Source organism: Molossus molossus, unplaced genomic scaffold (assembly GCF_014108415.1).
Source record: "Molossus molossus isolate mMolMol1 unplaced genomic scaffold, mMolMol1.p scaffold_m16_p_1, whole genome shotgun sequence".
NCBI lineage: Eukaryota > Metazoa > Chordata > Mammalia > Chiroptera > Molossidae > Molossus > Molossus molossus.
The window spans coordinates 169,148,230-169,171,959 of record NW_023425344.1 but is presented as its reverse complement, the minus strand read 5'-3'; the positions used below and the strand labels follow the sequence as shown (position 1 = coordinate 169,171,959).

The following is a 23,730-nucleotide window of genomic DNA, read 5'->3' as shown; positions in this document are numbered from 1 at the left end:
CAGAGATGTTCCCCATCGTGTGTCTGAGGGAGTTGGAGCCGGAGTAGGAGGTTCAGGGTAGGGTGGGGGCCCAGAGAAGGGGCTGGAGGAGGAGACCCTGCTGGAGGGGCTGAGGGAGGAGGCGGTGGAGCAAGAATGAGATCAGCTGGGTCAAAGGAGGAAACAGGAGGAGTTAGCGCGCTGTCTTCAGAAGGAGGTTTGGGAGGATTAGAGTGCACCAGGAAGATTTGGGAGGGGGAGCAAGAGTCACATAAAGAGGGGTGTGATCTGAGTGCAAAGGGACCTGGATGTAAGGAACCTCAGACCATTTTCCTTGTCTTTGACAGAAATTGTCTAGGTTGGTGGAATGTCGAAAGTGCTGTTCTCAGGCTATTGTGACCCATTGTCTAATTTGTACTGAGGCCATGCAGTGTTGCAGTAAAAAATGAGTCTCTTGGGACTAAGTCCTGAGCTAGCCCTAAGGTCTGTAGATTTTTTAGGAGACATCCTAGGGGTGTTGTCCCATTTTGCAGTGTGAGATGTCATGGCCTAGCCGTCCAAGGGATACACTCGTGGAAGAAGAAGGCGTCCCCACTTCTCCCCTAGAGTAGAGAGACATGCAACTCATCTATATCAGGCATCCCTAGCTATATGGTGAGCTGAGGGAACCTGGTTCCCAAGGAGCATGTCCCAACCAGCGCTGGATTTTCAGATGGACGATCACACAGGAGTGACCGAGAGCCTGGCTTTCATGTCCCAGATGGGGAATAACGAGACAGCCCAGAGAATCAGACTGGTAGGCAAATAAACACTCACTAGTGAATTAGTGTCCAGTATTGATGCTGGATCGGCAGGAAAGGTTGGAGGTCTGGGATCCGGCTGAGGACTTGATTGATCCCAGTCCAACAGGAGGCCCAGAGGACTCCAGGGGCTCACGGTTGCCCCCAATGTGGGATCCTCACAGACCTCCTGGGTTTCAGCACCAAATAAAAGGTCTGAGCTGGCGGGAGACCACACCCACAACACAAGGCCAGTGTAGAACAAAATAGCTTTATTGCATGCGCCTGGGTGCAGGCGTGCTGAGCCATAAAGAGCTCAGCATCAAAATGTCTGTTCTCTGGCTTATATAGGCCCAAACTACAGAAACTACATTCTCTTGGCACCGCTTTTTGGTGCCAGGGCTGATATGAACCGCTACAGAGGCAAGGGAGGAATCTCTTGCAGGGGACAAGATGAGCCCGTTACACAGATCAGGCAGTCTTTAATCTCTCTCTCTTTCTCTTTTTTTTTTTTTTTTTATGGTCCCTCCCAGTTTTTTAAGGCCACCATTAACCCCTCATCTTTATGCTTCCTCTGGGTTTCAGTCCCAGGGTTGTTGTTTTTTTAAAAACTACTCGGGTGTTTACGTGCAGGAATAACTGGTCAGAATGGAGTTTAATTTTGTTAAAACATTATTAACCCTTTCAAAACTGCTGCATGTTTTTATAATTCTCTTTTATTACAAAAGAAAAGTGGCATTGTCTAATGATCTCTTATATTATATATATCTTATATGATCAGAATTTCACAATTTGTTTTATAACTTCATCCTTATGTAAGAAGATATTTTCAGTGAAATCATATGAGTTTGGCTAAATGAGTGAATTTCTGCCTCTACTACCATTAGTGTAGTTTGTGAGGTGTGTGGTAACAATTCGCTCGGTATTGTATGTCAAACACCATGTAGAGTAAAAGACACCTTTTTCATGCAAATTAAACTCTGAATGCACATAACTGAATGAAACCTGATTTTCCGGTACCATGTTTTAAAAGTTACACTGAGTCTATTTTGGCTGAAACCCCATGGGAATGATGGTTGGAAGGTGGCAGTTCTTTTAAAATTACTGGTTTGAACCCTGTCAAAAAGTCGATTACAGACCCTTTAGAATCTGAATATAATAGGCAGAGAGGAACAATAGCATTTTGTAAATAAAATATTTTTAACATTCAAGATTGCCACTGTTCTCCCTTTAGAGACTTTTTTTTTCCTGCAGAAAAGGAATTGAAAGGGTTAAGTCATATCTGTAGGAATCAGTCTTGTGTATTTTTTTCATGTTAAATATCAAAGATGGCTTAACAACATATTTAGAATTTTCTGAGTTTTACTATTAATAAAGTTAAAAGAAAATCTAGTGTGATCAGGCAGTGGAGCCACATTAAATTTGTATCTGAAACACCCAGTATGCTTATCTCGACTCTAGATATTGCTCTGAACCCATGTTCCTCATTCTGAATTCTGTGTATAAAGTTAAACATTGCAGAAGGGCATATATCTGATGATACAGATGAATAAGGTTGAAGTTGAGTAATGAGCAAAGTTGGTAAATTTAATAGGTTCAAGTCTGCAGTGTTTCTGTTATTGGTATGATTGGATTATGTCTGTGGGACATTTGATGCGCTCTTTAAAATACTGATAGTTTTAAAACTACCAGAATCGAAGACTCCTATTCATACTAGTACTGTATTTTAACATATCAAACTAATATTAAATTTCTTACTATATTGATTGCTTGCAGGCAAAGCTGTTAGCCATGCAAGAAGCCAGAGAAACTGCAGTCCAACAGTACAAAACACTGGAAGAAGAAATCCAGACACTCCGAGTTTATTACAGGTACAATTCTTTCTAGCCTGGCTTAAGTGAATGTTGGTTTGGGAGATGCTTGTACCAATTTTATAGTGGTGAATGAGAAAATACCTCAGTGAGATTAAACATCAAACACTTAAAACATTTTTGTAATTTTAAAATGATTCAGGCATAAAATATTTATTATTTTACCTCTTTTCCTTGCTGCATTCGGTAAGGTTTATGTTTCGACTCTCATCAAATTTATAAAACTTGCATAACTCATAACCAGTTGTCTAAACGGAACCTGCTCAGTTGTTGAACTATTGACTCATCTAAATGCCACCCCTAAAAAGGTGACATGTATTTTCAAAATAGTACATGAATATCAGTAATAATAGACTTTCACCTATTATAATAGAATATGAGAAGCTTTTAAAGGAATGCCACTAAAGGATTTCTAAGACTGATTTAATTTATGCTACAAGAGTAGATGTGAAATGCCTTCAGTAGGTCACACTGGCATTTTTTTTTTAATCCTCACCCAAGGACATTTTTCCATTTTTTGTTCAGATAGAGTAGGAAGGGGAGAGAGAGAGACAGAAACATCGACATGAAAGGGACACATCGAGTGGCTGCCTCCCGCACCACCCAGCCAGGGCCGGGGACAAACTGTAACCGAGGTACACGCCCTTAGCGGGAACCAAACCCAGGTCTCTCTGGACCACAGGCCGACGCTCTAACCACTGAGCGAAACCAGCCAGGGCACACTGGCATTTTTTTAATGGAAAGAAATAAAATATAAAATGGTAGAGTGCATTTTACCCTGTAGGAAGGATAAATACTGTTGGTGATACTTTTGTTTCAGTTTTGTGTTGTGTGAGAGACAGAACTAAGATTGTATATTGGGCTATGTATAAAATATATATCCTCACAGTGGATCATGAAATTTTTGAAAAATGATGTACAAAGCCCTGTATATTCTTTGACATGTACTGAGATCTTAAAAAAGCAAAACCTCAAGTCTAAAATGTAAGAATTCACTAACTGGAGTTATATGTTATTGAAAGATTTTATTAAATGTGGTCTTCCTTTCAGAATAATATTAAGTGTACAAAATGCAATAAATCAAAATCAGCTTATTGAAATACAATTATGAAAATATCTCATGATGTATTAGTATATATGTGCATCATTATTAATACATTAAATACCTAAATAGATTGAACAGTAAGTCTGTGAATAACTGTAATTTCAAAATAATGATGACTGTAAATGAAATTCAAGAGATAACTTCAAACACTGAAATGTGACATGAAAATACCAGTAATTTCTATGAGTATGAACTCTCAAGAAGCACCAATACCACTATTGTAGTTTATTGCCTATGTTCATAGCTGTAGAAAATGCTGTATTTAATGAGAGTTAGTGAAAAGTAGAGATGGCATTTTCTCTCATTCCCAAGTTAAGAACAGCTGCTTTGGAGCAGTGTTAATGACATATACAGTAGTTGGTTATTGTTATAAGTTGAATTGTGTCCCTCAAAAAAGATATGTTGAAGTCCTAACCTCTAGCAGCTAAGAATTTGATCTTATTTGGAAATAGGGTCTTTACAGAGGTCATCCAGTGAAGTCATCAAAATGGGCTCCAGCCCAGCATGAAAGTGGAAATTTGGACACAGAGACACGTGCATAGAGGGAAGACTACAATGAAGATACAGGGAGATGCACACCTTGTCCCTGAAGTGATGCATCTAGAAGCCAAGGAACATCCATGATTTGCAGAAAACACCAAAAATTAGAAGTGCTGTGGGAGGATTCTCCCTTATAGCCCAGCTGACACCTAGATTTTTAGCTTCCAGAACTACGAGGCAATAAACTTAAGTTGTTTTAAGCAGCAGCCCTAGGAAATTAATACAGTGTGTTTGGTTGATGACTGTCTGTGGGAAATCACTTGCTTGCAATTAGAATCAGTGTCTACATGGCCATGTAAGTAAGCAGAACCTTGATAGTGGATGAAGACATCCCACTCACTCACTCTTTTTTTAAAAACTATAGAGTGAATATGACAGTCTTCCCTCTGTACTTTATACCAGTGGATTCTCAACTGTAGATAAGCATTAGAATCACGTGAGGGCCCTCCAGAAATCCTGATCCCTATCCCATCTCAGACCAATTATAACAGGGTCTCTTGAGTAGGACTCAGCTACCAGTGTTTTGTTTTGTTGTTTTTTTTTAACTTTTTTTTTCTCTTTTCAATGTCTTTATTTTTGTTCCAGATGTTTCTCCTTTTTACCCCCAAACACCCTCCTCCCTATCCCACTCCCCACCCCAAGCATTGTTGTCTGTGTCCATTGGTTACACATATATGCATATAAGTTCTTTGGTTTATCTCATCCCCCCAGCCCCCTCTTCAGAAGTTTGTCAGTCTGAACCATACCCCTTTCTATGTCCCTGGGTCTATTTCATTCATCACCTTTTTTTGTTCATTATATTACACAAATAAGTGAGATCATGTGGTATTTGACTTTCTCTGATTGGCTGATTTCACTTAGCATAATCCTCTCCAGGTCCCTCCATGTCATCTCAAAGGATAATAGATCTCTCTTTCTTACAGCTGCATAGTATTCCATTGTGTATATGTACCGCTGCTTTTTTATCCACTCATCTATTGATAGAGACTTGGGCTGTTTCCACATCTTAGCAATTGTAAATAGTGCTGCTATAAACATAGGGGTATATATATTCTTTCTGATTGGCGTTTCAGGCTTCTTAGGATATATTCCTAGAAGTGGGATCACTGGGCCAAATGAATTTTTTAATTTTTTGAGGAAACACCATATTGTTTTTTATAGTGGCTGCACCAGTCTGCATTTCCACCAGCAGTGTACTAGAGTCCCTTTTTTCTCCACACCCTCACTAGCACTTGTTTTATGATTTCTTGATGGCAGCCATTCTGACAGGTGTGAGGTGATATCTCATAGTCATTTTAATTTGCATCCCTCTAATGATTAGTCACGGTGAGCATTTGTTCATATGTCTTTTGGCCATTTGTATATCCTGTTTAGAGAGGTTTCTATTTAGGTCCTCTGCCCATTTTTAATTGGGTTCTTTCTCTTCCTTTTGTTGAGTTGTATGAGTACTCTATATATTTTGGAAATTAACCCCTTATCTGACGTATCATTGGCAGTTATGCTCTCCCATATAGTGGGTTCCCTTTCCATTTTGATGCTTGTTTCTTTTGCTGTATAGGAGCTTTTAAGTTTGATGTAGTTCCATGTGTTCATTTTTTTCTTTGTTTCTCTTGCCTTAGGCATTGTGACAGTGAAAAATTCTGGTGCATGTGATGTCTGAAATTTTGTTGCCTACATTTTCTTCTAGGATTTTTATGGATTTACAAGTCACATTTAAGTCTTTTATCCATTTTGAGTTTATTCTTGTATATGGTGCAAGTGGGTGGTCTAGTTTCTTTTTTTTTTTTTTTTGCATGTAGCTGTCCAGTTTTCCCACCACCATTTGTTGAAGAGACTGTCTTTACTCCATCATATGCTCTTGCCACCTTTGTCAAATATTAATTGAGCATAACATCTTGGGTCAATTTCTGGGTTCTCTATTTTGTTCCATTCATCTATCTGCCTGTTCTTATTACAGTACCAAGATGTTTTTATTACAATGGCTTTGTAGTATAATCTGATATCCGGTATTGTGATCCCTCCTACTTTGTTCTTTTTCAAGATTGCTGTGGCTATTTGGGGTCTTTTTTGGTTCCATATAAACTTTTGAAGTTTTTGTTTTAGTTCTGTGAAATATGTCATTGGTGACATTATACTCAATGGGCAAAAACTTAAAGCATTTCCCTTAAGAACAGGAACAAGACAGGGATGCCCACTTTCGCGACTCTTATATAACGTAGTACTGGAAGTCTTAACCATAGCAATTAGACACGAAGAAAAAAATAAAAGGGATCCAAATTGGAAAGGAGGAAGTGAAACTATCATTATTTGCAGATGACATGATATTGTACATAGAAAACCCTAACGATGCCATCAAAAATATACTAGATTTAATAATCGAATTTGGCAAGATAGCAGGATACAAAATTAACATCGAGAAATTGACAGCAGTCTTATACACCAATAATGAACTCACAGAAAGAGATACTAAAAAAAAAAAATCTCATTTACCATTGCAGCAAAAAAAATTAAGATACCTAGGAATAAACTTAACCAAAGACGTAAAGGTCCTATTTGTAGAAGACTACAGGATATTGAAAAAAGAAATAGAGGAAAATATAAAAGAAGTAGAAGCCTATACCTTATTCATGGATTGGAAGAATTAACATCATTAAAATCTCCATACTACCCAAAGTAATCTACAGATTCAATGCAATCCTCATTAAAATACCAATGACCTATTTCACAGAACTAAAACAAAAAATTCATAAGTTTATGTGGCGCTACCAGTGTTTTTTAAAGCTCCATAGAAATTCCCACGTGGGGCCAAGTGTAAAGGCCTCTGCTTTGCACGACATTTTAGTTAGCTGTTTTAAATTGAGGTCTCTTCTTGGTAGAATAATAGAGGCATATTTTAAGCCTTTTAAAACTTATGGATACTGTGCGATTTGTGCCCAGACCTTAAGTGTTGCAGTGTGGTACATAGTAGCTTCACCCCATAGAAAAGAGAATTTTTATGGAATCTTTTCCTACCATTCTGGAGATATAGGGCAGCAGGTACCCTGTGGATAAAGTGTCAGTGTTCAAGAATTCCAAGAAGCACATCATAATCTTGAATGAACTGACATTGCTTTTCAAAAAAGGAAACTTTGATGCCAAATTTTGACACTCCTTCTCTTCAATAAATTGCAGATTATTGAAAGATTTTGAAAATTATGAAACTTAAGTAGTTGTTTTCAAAGACTTTTTTTTAATCTACATGAATTTAACACAGTTAAATGATCGTTTCTAAGTAGTTATCAATTATTGGCTCAAAGATATGCTTCAGAAGTACCCTTATCACTGTTACTTTTTTAAAAATTGCTGGTAGTGTAGTAAGTCTACTGTGATTTGCAGTTAGACATCCCTACCTTATGTGATCTTGCATAAAAAAAACCTCACCAAGACCATATCCTTTTTGCAAAATGGAGAATTATAGTACTTAGCTAGTAGAGTTGTATTAAGTATGTACAGATCTTAGCACATATTTGGCTTATTTTTAGTGCTCAACCAATGCTAAGATCTTTTTTTTCTTTCTTTTTTTTTTTTTTTAAAACAAGAAGTCAGTGAGAAAAGAGTAAAATAAAAAACTATAATATCACTAAAGAAGGTTTTTGGGGAAAAAAGTCAAATATTGCTAAATGGTTAAGTAACATAAGGACAAAAAGTGTTCTTTTGTTTGAAACTAGGGAGTCATTAATGTCCTCTACCATGGTCATTTTAATAAAGTATTAGCCAGTTTTCTGTGAATTGAAAAATGATTAAAGATAAAGAAGCATAGCAATTTGGACAATCGAGTGTGGTACTTGAAGAAACATGAAAAAGAAAGATGTTAATGATAGTTGAGATGAAAGGGAGGTAGGTAGGTTAAGGATTTTGAGTTTTATTTTTGAAAAATGACAAATACTTGAGCACATTTATGACTAATTGAAAGGAGCCAATAGGGAGGATTTTTATGAAACAGGATTTCTAAAGAAGTAAGATGAGATAGAATTTAGAATCTGTGGAAGAGCTTGCCTTGAACAGAGATAATCACCATGTGTTCATAGACAGGAGTGAAGGAGATGCGAAAAGCTATTTCTGTAAATAAAGTTCAGTTCCCAGTTAATAGTTTCTTTTTTTTTCTGTGAAATAAGGGTCACTGTGGGCTTCTGAAGTGAGAAGGCAGGAAGTTTTGGAAGGAATAACTGAGGTTAGCTACTTAAGGCAATGGGAGGAAAGAACTGAATAAAGATAAGAAGAATAAAGTCAGGCAATCTCGAAGACTAATCTAGGAATGAATGCCATGGATGTGTATGAGTTCTCATTTGTACAGCTGTGTCATTTAACACATTTAACTGTCCTTGTATAGCAGCTCAGAAGGCAAAGGAATGAATTGTTCAGGATTATGAATTTGCAGGACTACAGTTGTGGAGAGGAGAGTGGCCAAGGGCACACTAGCAGAAGTTGTTGAAAATGAGTGACAGTCTAAGCTACATATAAAGAAGGCAGGGAATCAAATTTAAGGGACATATATACTGACAGAAAAAGGAGGAATCAAGGAATCATAAGTTTTGAGGAGATTATGGAAAAAATATAGAGGGAATAAAAACTTTTAAGAGCTGAAAGGGTTGGAAGTTATAGTCAGAAAGTGTACCATTGCTATTTGAGGTCTCATAGGTCTCGATCAGAGCAGTGACAATGTTTAAGGCATTGCTTTAGAATTGGATGGTTGAAATTGAGAGAAGGTTGGGGTCACTAGCTATGAAGTCAAAGATTTATGAAACTAAAGTATTAAATTACTAACTAAAGTATTAAATTTAAAATAAAATAAAGTATTACATTTAAACTAAAGTATTAAATTACATATTGCCTTTGAAAATATTGGCATAGGTTGGGATACTGACTGTAAATACCATAATAGAAAGTGACCTCATAATAGACAGATAAAAGTTACATGTTGAAATGAAGAGTGACATATAGTTAGATGTATCAAAAGAATAAACCTGTAGCCTGGGCCGGTTTGGCTCAGCAGTGAGAGCGTTGGCCTGCGGTCTGGAGAGACCCGGGTTCAGTTCTCGCTAAGGGCACGTACCTCGGTTGCAGTTTGTTCCCGGCCCTGGTTGGGTCATGTGGGTGGCGACCACTCCATATGTCCCTTTCACATCGATGTTTCTCTCTCTCTCTCTCTCTCTCTCTCTCTCTCTCTCTCTCCCCCTCCCTCCCTCCCTCCCTCCCTCCCTCCCACTCTATCTGAACAAAATATCGAAAAATGTCCTCGGGTGAGGATAAAAAAAAAAAAAAAGAATAAACCTGTATACCTATACAGTGTGTGATGCATGAGAAAACGTGTGGTATCCCCTCAGAAAATAGGAAAGTTGCATCATTCAGGGAGATCCATGTTTTTATCAAAACAAAAAGGTACAGAGAAGTTTTGTGCGTTGCTGATGGGGATGTAAAACGATGTGTTTGCTGAGGAAAACAGTTTGGTGGTTCTTCAAAAAGTTAAGCATAGAATTTCCATACGATCCAGCAATTTCACACATATAATCCAAAGTAATTGAAAGCAAGGACTCAAACAAATACTTGTACACCAATGTTCATAACAGCATTTTTCACATTATCCAAAAAGAGGAACAACCCAAGTGTCCATCAACAACCCAAGCGTCCATCAACAGATACATGAATAAACAAAATGCATTGTATACCTGCAATGGAATATTATTCACCCATAAAAAGGAATGAAATTCTGATTCATGTTACATGGATGACTCTTAAAAATATAATGTTAGCCTGGCCGGTGTGACTCAGTGGTTGAGCATCAACCCATGCACCAAGAGGTCACCGCTTCAATTCCTGGTCAGGGCACATGTCAAGGTTGTGGGCCAAATCCCCGGTGGAGGGCATGCAGGAGGCGGCCAGTCGATGTTCTCTATCATCAATGTTTTTTTCTCTCTCTCCCTCTCCCTTCTTCTCTCTCTCTCTCTAAAGTCAATAAAGAAAAAAAATTTTTTTTTAATGTAATGTTAATTTAAATAAGCCAGACAGAAAAGACAAATATTATAAGATTCCACTTCTATGAGGTACATAGAATAGGCAAATTCATAGAGACAGAGAGGAGAGTGGACATTACTAGGGACTAGGGGAAGGGACAAATGGTGGTTGCCAGGAGCTGGGGAAAGAGAGACTGGAGAGCTATTGTTTAATGGGTACAGAGTTCTACTTGGGATGCTGAAAGAGTCCTGAAAATGTATAGTAGTCATGGTTATGCAATATTGTCAGTACACTTCACGCCACTGAATTGTACACTTAAAAATGGTTAAAATGATAAGTGTTATGTTATGTTATGGTATTATGTTATGTTACCACAATATTTTAAAGGTAGAGGAAATGTTTTCTGATGATGTACAGAATTTTATTTTAAATGGAATTGTGGGTAAGTTCCCTGGGATATAAAACTCTAGGAAGAAAGAGACAATTACCAAAAATAGCAAAGCTTAGATTTCCTGGAAGTTTACCTTCGGATTTAAGTTGATATAAATGAAAGTACATACTATTTATTACACACCGTAATAGATGGTGGCTATGAATCAATACATGAAACACAATTGTTTCATAGATACTAGTTTTTTACTCAATGTTTCCTATTACAGAGGTAAAGAAGAGAATTCCATTTTTATATAAAATAAACCAAGAGTAGTTCTTTCACGTTCATGTGTGTATGTGTATAAAGAATTTATCATGGATTTTGTTTAGCAAAGTTTAAGAAAAAATACACTTTTCATATTTCAAATTTTATACGTGTGTGTGTGTGTGTGTGTGTGTGTGTGTGTGTCACTGGAACCTGGAGAAAGACAGTATACAGTTGCATGTATACCATGATACAGCAAAAGAATAAGCCTTAATTAGAGTAAGTCCGGCCCTGGCCAGGTAGCTAGCTCGGTTGGTTAGCGCATCGTCCCCATATGCCAAGGTTGCGGGTTGGATCCCTGTCAGGGCACAAATCGATGTTTCTTTCTTTCTCTCTCTCTTTCTCTCCTCTCCCCTCCCTCTGCTAAATCAATAAATAAATTTTAAAAAGAATAAGTCTGGCTCTCAACTTTACAACAGCCAAAGTAGGGGAGGCTGTTTAGTTTTAGGGGCAGATTAAAATCTACTGGGGACTTTCATTTTACCTTGCCTTTAATTCTACCAGTGATATTGACTTTTTTTTTTCTTTTTCTTTTTCTTTATTGATTTTAGAGAGAGGAAGTGAGAGGGAGAGAGATAGAAACATCGATGAGAGAGAACATTGATTGGCCGCCTCCTGCATGCCCCTCAATGGGGATCGGGCCCACAACCTGGGCATGTGTCCTGACCGGGAATCGAACTGGTGACCTCTTGGTGCATAGGTCAACACTCACCACTGAGCCACACCGGCCAGGCTGACCTTTTGTTTTTTTTTCCAAAATTATTTTCTTATTATTATTTTGCTGGGTTGTGCTAAGAGCTACTGTTACTTAAGCATTGCATTTTCCTGTATGGACATAAGGAATATGGAAATATATTTTTCTGAGTTTCTCTATTCTGCTCATTTTCTTTGAGCTGTAGAAGACTTTGGGATACTAGGAAAAGGAAATGTTAGCCTTTGTTCCCTTTGGTGGAGTTAGAGACCAGACAAGTGAGGTGAGTGGATAGGGAGACTCAACTTACCATTATAACTGACAGCTTTCACTTTAAACAGAAGGGCTAGCAGGAGAGGAATAACAATACAAGATTTAAAATGAATTCCCTTTATTACAAAAGTGCTAGTACTTCCTTGTTGCCTTGCTGAATGCTGAGTTCATTTGCAACAGCGTTGTTACTCCAAGTCCGAACAGCTTCTACAGGGAAGCATCTTAAACCAGTAAGGGTTAGTTTTGTTTGGTAATGACTTTTTCCTGTTGCTGTAAACCTGTAGTGCCACATTCCTAAGGTCAGGAGGCATAATAATGGCAAACTCTTTTCTGATCGAGAGACTGCCTAAGTTTCAATGTTGGCTGATTTTATAGGGCTTCCTTATATTTTCTTTTGCATAAAGAGTGTAAATTCAAATGTGTATGTAAGAATTAGATCCTGTTGTTTGATGCCAATAGACTAGGATTTAATATACTACTTATAATAACAGCAGCTTACATTTTACATTTGTATTATGTGTAATTGCATGTGGGAAGCTGTGATGCCTTTTGGAATATGGTAAATTTTATTTTTGACAAAAAATACTGAAGAAAATGCTCGATATGATAAGGTAGTAAGTTTCCTATGAATGTACTAATATTTTTTAAATAAGTAAATAGAATACTTATGTGTTTGACATAATGGAAACGAGACTAAACATGAACCTTATTTACTGGGTTCTTAATGTACATTTCAGTCATAGAAGCCATAAAAATAGAGGCCGTGTAAAATAATCTCAAAGGGAGTGAAATTCGTAATTTTTCTCTCTACATTCTTTTCATAAATTTTATTTAATATGGGTCCTTGACTTTCTATATACATACACTCTTTGCCTGTGTGTATGCAATTCTTAGCAATCAGAAATATTATTGTCACTAGGATCTGGTCGGGGTTTTTTATAGTGGTGATAGCTTCTCATTGAACCAGATGTTCCCTCAGTCAGAACTACACCCTGATAAGATAGCATGCAGACTCCAGCCATGGGGTGACATTGTTCTCACTGCAAAGCCCTCCTCAAGACAGCTGAACACTGGATCCTGCCTCACTGGTTCTGTGTTCTAACCATTTGTACTGATTGGGCTACCCCACAACATAAACATTTTGTCACATCTATATTTTCCACGGGAAGTAACTGTCCGTGGAGCTGTGTTATGGTCCCAGACTGCGAAACCAGTATTAAAATGAACAAAAAAATCTGTCGTCAAGCTCCAAGCTTTCTAGTTTTCAACTTTGACATATAGGGCCTTTTATAATTCTAACTTTTTGTGAAATTGTGTCACCCTTTCATATGAGGTAGATTAAATTTTTGTTTAGTGGTGTTTAGAACCAAAAATTGTCTTCTTATACCATTAAGATGTACCTGTTTTTGAGGCTTTTTAATGTATGGTTTGCTTCTTTACTGTTCAAGTCACTGTGTATATTTATTGGTGGCTCTGAAATGCAAAACAGAAATGAAAACGAAAATACAGTTTCAAAAACAAAACCTTAAAGTTTTCACTTTTTATTACTCCAGTGGTTTGAAATACAGTTATTAGAGATTCTTTCCTTCCTCCTCTCAACTTTATAGGATGTTATATTTAATAAGTTACTTAACTTCTGAATGTCAGTTCTTTTACCTATAACAGAGATCATATCTGACCTGCTTACTATGAAATCAGTGAGATGATATAGTTGTATGTTTTCCAAAACTGCAAAGCACTATTTAAAGGAAATATATTAATAGTATTTTTGATAAAATTACTTTAAAAGTTTTACTTTTTTGAGATATAAGACAACAAATAAGTTAGTAAAGTGGCTATTTCTACTGAACCATTTTGTATCTTCTATGACTTTGTGTCCAGAGGACATTTTTTGCATTATTGGATTTCACTATTTTCTGTGCCTTATTCTAACAGTAAGTTACAGGAATAAGACTAAAATTCATCTTTGGATTTCCACTGTTTTCTGTTACTCTATAAAACAACCCGGACTTTTCTTTAAGATCATTTTATAGAATATTTTGACATTTCATAATTGTGGTTTGTAAAAGGCCCAGAGTTAGAATGACCTTGCCAAGGACAGGTCCTGGGGTTTTCCACCTAGTAACATTGTTTCTATCAGCTTGGGAAATTTCAGTTTTGTATTTTGCTTGATAAAAAAGTAAAGTGTCCCCCTTGGTCTTGACACTTAGAATCCCCATTATTACAGTTCCACAGGTACCTTCTACATAGATAATCTTCACTTTGTTCCTTTTCACAAGTTTAATCAGTAACCAAATTTTGCTAGATTTTTTTCCTTGCAATGTCTGTTATGTTTGCCATCTTATTTTTCAAAGTTCCTGCCTCAGATTACATTTGTATAATTCTGTGCCCAGGCTTCGCCAGCAGTACTTAGTAATACCATCTCACCTGTACAATCCATTCCAGACTCTGTAACCTAACATTCATGAACCCTTGACGTTGCTGCCAACTCTCCTTCTGATTTAATGTTTCATCAATTAATTGTCTTTCTACCTTCCAGTTTCATTCATATTTGTGTCACTGGAGCAGTATGCTGCCTCACACACAGAAGGCACTCAACAAATGTTGATTATAGTGCATTGACTATCTGTATTATTTGCACTCCCAAAATGAACCTTTCACTATTTCCTCGAGCCCTGGACACACCCCAAAATTTCCCACTTCAGTGCTTTCCCTTATGACACCTATTCTTCCTGGAACACTTCATCTCTGTCTACCAGATTCTTATTGAGCCTTCAGAACACGATTTAAATACCAGCTATTTTTTTTCTGATCTTCTCAACCAGAAGTGATTTCATTCTACCTAAAACTGTCATAGTTATTCACAGTGGCTCTCACACAATACATAACCCCTACTTTCCCATGTAATGGTTGCATGAGTATTTCTCTTAATTACCCTACCAAGGGAATGATATATAGCAGAACTTCCATAAGTATTTGCCAAACAAATGAATAGACAATCTAATTTAACGCTAGACTGAAAGTTTTTCAGATTAACAGTTTCTTCTGCAGAGTGGTAGTCTGTACAATGCATATAACAACATGGGCCTAATCCAGCATATCAGTTAGTCATTTGCAGATGTGGGGGGCAAAATGAGGTCTCCATACAATAAAGTAGTATATCACCGGCCAGCAAAGTTTATTTTATCCAGGCCAGCTGTGTTCACATTTGAAAACCATTATCAGAAACGTTTGCTTGGATTTTATCTCTCTTGAAATTTAGAATAAAAAAATAAATAAACTATGTTCTCTGAAGTATTGTTTCTTATAGTGAAAAAAAATTAGAATCTTATGTTTTTTTTTAACACATGGTTTAAAAATATGAAGTTAATTGTCAAAATGAAAGCTGGAATATCTGCCAACATGCAACCCTTAGGATTATTGCATATGCATTAGTCAAAGTTCTCCAGAGAAACAGAACCAATGGACTGTGTATACACAAGGAAGAGCTTTCTTTTGAGAAATTGGCTCTTGCAGTTATGGAGGCTGACAAGTCCAAAATGCGCAGGGCAAGCCCGCCGGCTGGAGATCCAGGGGAGAGCTGATGTTGTAAATCATGAGTCCCAAGATGCAGAATTCCTTCTGCCTTGGGGGAATCTCAGTCTTATTCTTAAAGCCTTCAACAGATTGGCTAAGTCCCACCCATATCATGGAGAGTAATCTTCTTTGTCAAAGTCTACCGATATAAATATTAATCATATTTTTAAAATTCCTTTATGGCATAATCCAGACTGCTGTTTGAACAAATACCTGGGTACCATAGCCTCGATGAGTTGACACATAAAGATAACCATTGCACCTGTGCATTTCAACAATTTTTTGAAGCTAAAAAAATTGAGGCTAATTAGAAGCTACTTCGTCTGAAATGAGCATGCACTCTCCATGCCACCCCAAGTCCTGTCCTGCCTACTTCGTGCATTCAAAAGCATGTGCCTTTGTCATATCAGCATTTAAATTTGTGACCCAGATGTATGTTGTGATCTTATTTATTTATAAAAGGAGTATTTGTACAAATAGGCATATACCTTGGCCCCTGGATACCTCTCTAACCTCATTTCTTTTTTTTTTTCCCTTGGTTTCAAGTATTTTATTTTTTTAATCAAAATTTGTATTAATTTATTTTTGTTACTAACCTCATTTTTTAATGTGTTTCTACTCTTGCTTCTCTCCAGCCTCATTAGCTCCCTTATTATCTCAGACATTCTGAGATGCTCCCATCTCGGGGCCTTGACTTCTTTTTTCTCTGCCTAGAGTGATCTGCCTGCAAAAAGGGCACAAGTCTGCCTCTTCTCTTTGTTCAACGTTCTGCCTACATGTCCCTGACCACACTCTCTGGAATGGCCGACCCGCTCACTGCATCACTCTATCTGTTACCCTCCTTTATATTTCTTCGTAGTAGATATGCCTGCGTAACACTATGCTATACTTTTGGATTGCCCTCTGGAGATTAAATTCTGCAAGGACAAGGATTTTGTTTGTTTACCACTGTATCTTACACCCGAATCGGTGCTAGGCACATCTATAATGGTCAATAAGATTTTTCTGAATGTATGAATATATGCTTAACCATTGTGTGATACATCAGAAATTTAACAGCAGGTTTTCTGGGATGTGGGACTGACTCTAGCAGTTAGTTTCATTGTATATGTAATGAAATTTTAACTTGCATTTTATGGCCTCATAAAGTGCTTGAATTGTTCATGTGTTACTTTTATATATATATATGAGTTTGTAATTTTTAAAAATACCTTTATTCATAATAACCTATACAACTTAAATTTGATGCCTAGAAATAAATAAGCAATCTGAAAAATAGATATGTGTATATGTATATATGACAATGAAGTTCATTTTCTTTAACAAATTAGTGTTGTGTTTTACAAAGAAGACGAGATATATAAGGGAAAGACAATCCAATGTAGGTTCACCTACATTATTAGTTAGGTACCTGTAAATGATAACCTCACTTAGGTTTTAAGCTTGCGAAATATTTTACACTATTTATAAAGTACCTTATAGTTTATAAATTCAATTACTTTAAAAAAATAAAATGTTAAGAAAAATATTACCAACTTTAAAAGAAGTACTAACCTTCACATTCTTCTACTGCTTGGTAGAAGCAGAGGCCCGGGGCTGGTTGGTGAGGAAAAGGGAGCCTTTTAAAAACTTTAATCCTGTGAACATTAGCTGTGACCAGAAATGACAGTTAAAGAAGATAATTGATTTCTATTTCAAGAGACCTCACTCAGCAAACTAGATTTATTTAGCATATTTGAATAAATGTTTTCTCTGCTTTCTATACATGACATATATGTGTTATTAAGTGCATTAAACTTTTAGTGAATCTGAACGACTTTAAAATATTTGACAAATGAAAATAATAGCTAATAATTAAAGACCTTTGCTCAGAAACATTCTGATTCATGCATCGGAAAAACAAAAAGTAACAATGTTAACATACAGAATAAGATATAATAAATGGAGATCTTTGAGCTACTGTTGATTTCTACAAACATTCTAATGCCAGTGCTGTCCTAAAGAGCTTAGCAAATATTGACTGAGGATGATGATGATGATCCAGCAATATTTTTAAGACTTGGTGGCACTGGCAGTACAGTCAGAAATCCGGGACCTAACGTTGTCATTTTGCCACGGGGCCTTCCACCTGGGCCTCTCCCAAATGGACAAATGTTTACCCGCAGTTAGGTATTTAAATGTGCAAATATTCCAGTCTCAATTATATGTGAAATAGCTAGAGTTTTCACTCTTTAAATCATGAAGTAGATGCTCTCTGAAGTGTATTGATGGACCAAAAGTTTGCAAAGGTAAACATAGGCTAATTAAATGTTTTTCCCGTAAGTCCAAACAAAAATTTGTCTCATGAACTCAGGTCTATATAAAAATAGTTTGTTCCTCTTACCCTTTCAAACCCAAGATATTTATGAAACTTCTGAGTTTATTAGGATTTAATTTGCTATTCTGTTTAGTTTTTAAATTTTAAATGTTGTTCAGAATATCTTTTTCCCTTTGGGCTTGTAAGGGCTTTATGACTATCAGGATTCTATTAACACAGTTCCAGTTATTTCACCAAATAACTGGTTCTGATTAGATCAGAAATAAACACTATTTAGTTGCTATACAAAACAATTAAGAAATTCAGAAGCCTGGGGAGATTTGTTAGTTTAGTTTTATTAGATATTATTGATCTGATAACTATTTTAATTCACTTTAATCCATGAAAAGTTTTATTGACCCGTCAAGCTCGGTTAGCTGTTCTGAATGGTAAAAATGAAAATTTTCTGAAAGATCAATTTGTTCTAGAAAGTTGGACACACTGTTGACTGATAATCAAGCTGTATACATTTTCTGATTCTGTTTGGTTTCATTTGTGTTTTGAATATTGGTTTGTTTTGTTTTGTTGTATATGATTCAGGATTGAAATAACCACTTTTCTACTTATTCTGCTCTTACCGGGAAACTGAGATGAAAGCACAAAGCCAAGTTGAGTCTTGGTGTCCCGACTTGATTTTTAATAGGTATTTCTCTTTGTTCTATAATTAGTAACATGATGAAAAGGTGACATAAAAATAAACTTAAATTATAATTTGCATAAAGAAAACTTTATTTCTAAATCTGATTTAAGTAGGCCTTTATCTTTTCATTCGTAAGATTTTTTTTTATTTTGTATTTATTCTTTTGGTACAATATACTGTTTTAACTCAGAACTAACATCACAGGAAGACAGATGGTGTAGATTCTAGTAATTAACCTCTCTAAGCCTCAATTTCCTGACCTGTAAATTAGAATTGTAATAATACCTGCCTCATATTATTTTTGAGAAAAAAATAAAATGAAATAATGCATGTCAAAACAATACCTAGGTACAGACTTGGGTATTATGAACTATTGTTATTATAATTTCTATGCTGAGTTTATACTGAGTTATCATTCATTCTTCTTTGAGATTCTGTTAATACATTTAATTTTTTTTTTTTTAGCATTTTGGCTCAAAATATAATATTGTGATTGCAATATGGAATTATTTGATTTTTCATTGCTAACAAGTTTTCACTGGAATTAGAGTGTTTTGTTTTTTTTTTTCTTGTTATAGGAAACCTCGAAAAAATACTTAGTCAAAATGATGTGCCTGAACTTAGATGTGGCCATTTTTGGATAACCAGTTATCTTCAGGAGTTGTTTAGTCACATGGAAATATTTTAATGTCCTGAAATCTGAGAATTAGAAAGTTAATATTTTCATTTTTCTTCTACCCTTTTAAAAACATATTTTTATGTAATTCAAATTCAAAATATACCATTTCTCACGATGCTTTTTGTTATAAGATCTACCCTAGAAAATAAAAAAGGATGTAATTTTAAAGCTATGTTTCTAATTCTTTCTATCTTGTGTCTTGGATTTCCATATACACCTTATCTTCTTTAATCCCTTCAACATCCTTGGGAGGTATTGTCCCTTTTTACAGTTGAGGAAACTGAAACAGAGCCATGAACTAACTTGCCCTAAGTCACAGCAGGACCAGTAACAGAAGTATAAATATTACCTAACCCATCTGCTACTTGGGCCTTTTATTCTATGTACTAGGCAGCTTCCCCAACCCCCCACCCCACCCTCTTTCAGAATTACTGCTGAGGCAAAACTGATACTTCAGCGTTATTTCCTGATTTGATATATTTGTCACATAAAACACCTCTGAGACAAAGTTAAGGACATGTTAAAATGATAATAGAATCTGACCTGCTTTGGCGTTTAACAGTCTTTGTCTCTGTTCAATCAAACTATACAGATTACAACCACAATCAGTGCCTGGATTTATAAATAGACTACTTCTGAATTTCTTTTAGAACCTTTAACCTTGCCCTGGCCGGTTTGGCTCAGCGTTTAGAGCGTCGACCTGCAGTCCAGAGAGACCCGGGTTCAGTTCCCGATAAGGGCGCGTATCTCAGTTGCAGTTTGTCCCCAGCCCTGGTTGGTCGTGCAAGTGGCAGCCACTCGATGTGTCCCTTTCACATTGATGTTTCTCTCTCTCTCTCTCTCTCTCTCTCTCTCTCTCTCTCTCTCTCTCTCCCCCCCCCCCCCACTCTATCTGAACAAAAAATGGAAAAATGTCCTCGGGTGAGGATTAAAAAAAATAAAATAGAGAACCTTTAACCTTTAGCATTATATCATGTGTTAGACTACAAAAGGTAAATGCTGTGCCTGAAAGTAATTCTATCCATGCAATCATTACTTTACTTGTATGTAATAGTATTGATATTTGTTGTTTTAGCAGTGCTCTAGCAGTCAGTAATACAACATTAACCGTATTTAGAAGTAATCATTAACCAAATAGCCATTTTCAGTTCTATATGAATTTATTAAGACCTTACTTTTTACTACAAACTATGCAATCTCCTATAGAAAATAGAGTAACAGTCCGGCCAGTGTGGGTCAATGGTTGAGCGTTGACCCATGGACCAAGAGGTCGCTGGTTCGATTCCCATGCCAGGTTGTGGGCCTGATCCCCAGTTGGGGGCATGCAGGAGGCAGCCAATCGATGTTCTCTCTCCCTCTCACTCTAAAATCATTAAAGGAAACAAAAAGAAAATAGAGTAACAAAGGACAAGATGCAATTGCTACCCTCAAATAAATTATAATTAAGTAGAAAGAAAAAAATATACTCAAAATGAGCAAATAAGATTATGTGCTATTACATAAAATAATTTGATGTTTCTGTGGGAAGTCACAGAAGGGAGAAACTGTTGTAGACTGAGATGAAGTTTTATGGAATGCATGAGAATTGAGGTACAAACAAATAGGATTCTGGTAGAAAGAAAGGAGAATGGAGATGGGCATTCTAGTTTAGAACAGTATAAGCAAAAGTAAAGAAGTTATAATGAGCATATCTTTATGAAATTGAGAGAAAGTTGCAGGAATTTGAATGCTAATATTCATCTAATTTTGAATTTGTATTCCCTAGGGATACAGAGCCTGGGAATCTGGAACTTTTTCTTTTAAACATTAAAAATAAAATGTATACTAAATATATATATATATACGCTCTGTAATTTACATAAAATTTAAAGCATTTAAAAGCTTAAATGAATTTTTAAATTTTGAAAATATATGAAGCATTCAGAATGAACCCCACATGTCCCCATCACTTGCCCCTGAAACCATTAACTCCTGATCGGTCTTGTACCATGCACACCCTCATGCACATACTCACTGTGGTATTTTAATATTTTTTAATATGTTTTTATTTATTTTTTTAGAGAGAGAGGAAGGGAGAGATAGAAACATTGATGAGAGAGAAACATCCATTGACTGCCTCCTGCATACCCCCTACTGGGGATCATGCCTGAAACATGGGTATGGGCCTTGACTGGGAGTCCAATCTGTGACCTCTTGGTGCATGGGATGATGCTCAATCCACTGCACACTCTGGTATTTTAAAGTAAACCCTATGTGCCATGTAATTTCATCTATGAATATTTCAGTATGTATCTTTAAAAAACAAGAACTCTTATTTTAGCAAAACCATAATACTATCAGCCTGGTTAAAAACAATTTAACATTAATTTCTTAATATCAAATAGCCAGTCAGAGTTTAAACTTTCAGTTGTCCCATAATTGTCATAATGTCTTATTAATTTGTATGTTTTAATCAGGATTTAAAGAAAATCTATACATTGCAATTGATCGATATGTATTTTTTAGTCTATACATTTCCATTACACCTTTAACTTTTTTGTTATCATTTATTTGTTGAAAAGCTTCACAAGATAGTCCATGAGATCCAACTTAAGGAGAGCTGTAGTAAATTCACTTGAACCACAATTTTAGGCATGGAAATATACTGATAAAGAGAAGAACCTCCAACTGTGCTCGGTCACAGAGCTGTGTCTCATACTAAAGTAACTCAAAATAAAGCAAAGCTCTATCAAAGTTAACAGTTATAGACAACAGGATAGATATAATAAAAAGTGGAAAATAACTGATTTTGGTAAGGATGCAGGAAAAAACACAACTCTGGTATATTGCTGGTAGGAATGTAAAATGGTGCAGCCACTGTGGAAAACAGGTGGTCGCTTCATAAGTTAAACATAGAATTGGCATGTTACCTGGCGATTTCATTTCTGGCATGTACCCAAAAGAATTGAAAATAGGTATTCAAACAAAAACTTGTATACCAGTGTTCATAATAGAATTGTTCACAATAGCCAAATAGTGGAAACAAGCAAAACGTTCATCAGCTAATGAATGTGGTATATCCATACAATGGAATGTTATTCAGACATAAAAATGAATGACATGCTAATATTTGCTACTATATGGACGGACATGGTAAGTGAAAGAAACCAGATACAAAGACACATATTGCATGGTTTATAATGTGAAATCCCAGAATCAGCAAATTCATAGAGACGGAAAGCAGATTTATGGTTTTCAGAGCCTAGAGATGGGGGGGAATGGGGAGTGACTATTTAATGGGTACAGTGTTTCCTTTGAGGATGAAAATGGTCTGGACCCAGATAGTGATGATGGTTGTACAACATTGTGATGTACTAAGTGTCACTCATGGTGTATTTTATGTTTATTCTAAACAAAAACTAAAATAAAGCAAAATTCTCCTCCAGCTGTGAAACTGAAACCCGACGATTTATCTGCTTCCAGAATACAGTGGTAATACAGGTACTCTTATTGCAAAAGGGAGAAATCAAAGAGAAAGAAAGGGTCATAGGTCCCAGTTAAGTCTAAAACCCATCAGGGCATTTTTTAGTTGATTTTAAGGCTCTAGAATAACCTTCTTTGGCTTGATGTTTTGTCCTCCAGCCCCACAAGTGTCACGCCTTGACCCTGAGCAGCAGCCATGCCCCCAAGGCTGGTGTGGCAACCTGGCCCCATAAAACTGAGGAGGGGAAAGCTTAGTCCTGTGGACCTAAGCGGCAGCCCTGCTGATCTCGAAATCACATTCGAGGTTATTTATCTCTTCCTTGAAGGATGACACATGTTTGCAGCAGGATTGGATATGTCTATTGCCTCATCCTGTAGAATCCCAGAAGTCCAAAGCCTTCCTTCATTTTATCCTGTCTCTGTCCTCTCTGGTCCAAGCTGGCAGTGTTTCTGCTGGTATAACTTCAAGTCTGCTCCTACCTTCTGCTGAGATGATGATTAGATTTGTGGGTTACATCTATCATCTCATCTCAGATTGGCTGTCCTGTCTTAGTGTTCTTTCCAAAACACACTTTCCTAGTTTTCACAATATCGATGTGCTGGGAATTTTCTAAGTCTTCAAGTTCTGGTTCATTTTTACTTAACAATTTTTCAATTTAGGGAAAGAGAGAGAGAGATAGAAACATCGATGAGAGAGAACATCAATAGGCTGCCTCCTGCATGTCCCCTGACGGGAATCTGGCTCATAACCTGGGCATGTATCCTGACCAGGAATCGAACTGGCGACCTCTTGTTGCATGGGTTGATGCTCAACCACTGAGCCACACCAGCCGGACTTTCTCTTCTACAAGCAGCAAGGAGAAAACAGGCCACACCTTTAGTGCTTTGCTTATCAGAAACTTCAGTTCAATATCCAGGTTCATCACTTACAATTTGTACTTTACACAAAACACCAGAACACAATTTAACCAATGTGAATTTAACACTACCCTGAAAACTACAACAGTTTGCTGAAAGTAATTATGGAAGACCTAAGCAAATGGAGAAATACACAGTGTTCATAACAGTAAGACATTTCTTAGTTGTTTTTT

The 23,730-nt window shown here is 36.6% G+C and overlaps 1 protein-coding gene across 1 annotated transcript in view; it reads left to right on the top strand.

Moving 5' to 3' along the window:
• MIPOL1 (mirror-image polydactyly 1) overlaps nucleotides 1-23,730 on the top strand; it is a 281,045-nt gene that overhangs the window by 180,487 nt on the left and 76,828 nt on the right. Inside the window, exon 12 of the mRNA XM_036271182.1 lies at nucleotides 2,535-2,629. Within this exon, the coding sequence (XP_036127075.1) occupies nucleotides 2,535-2,629 (95 nt within the window). The remainder of the gene's footprint in view (nucleotides 1-2,534; nucleotides 2,630-23,730) is intronic.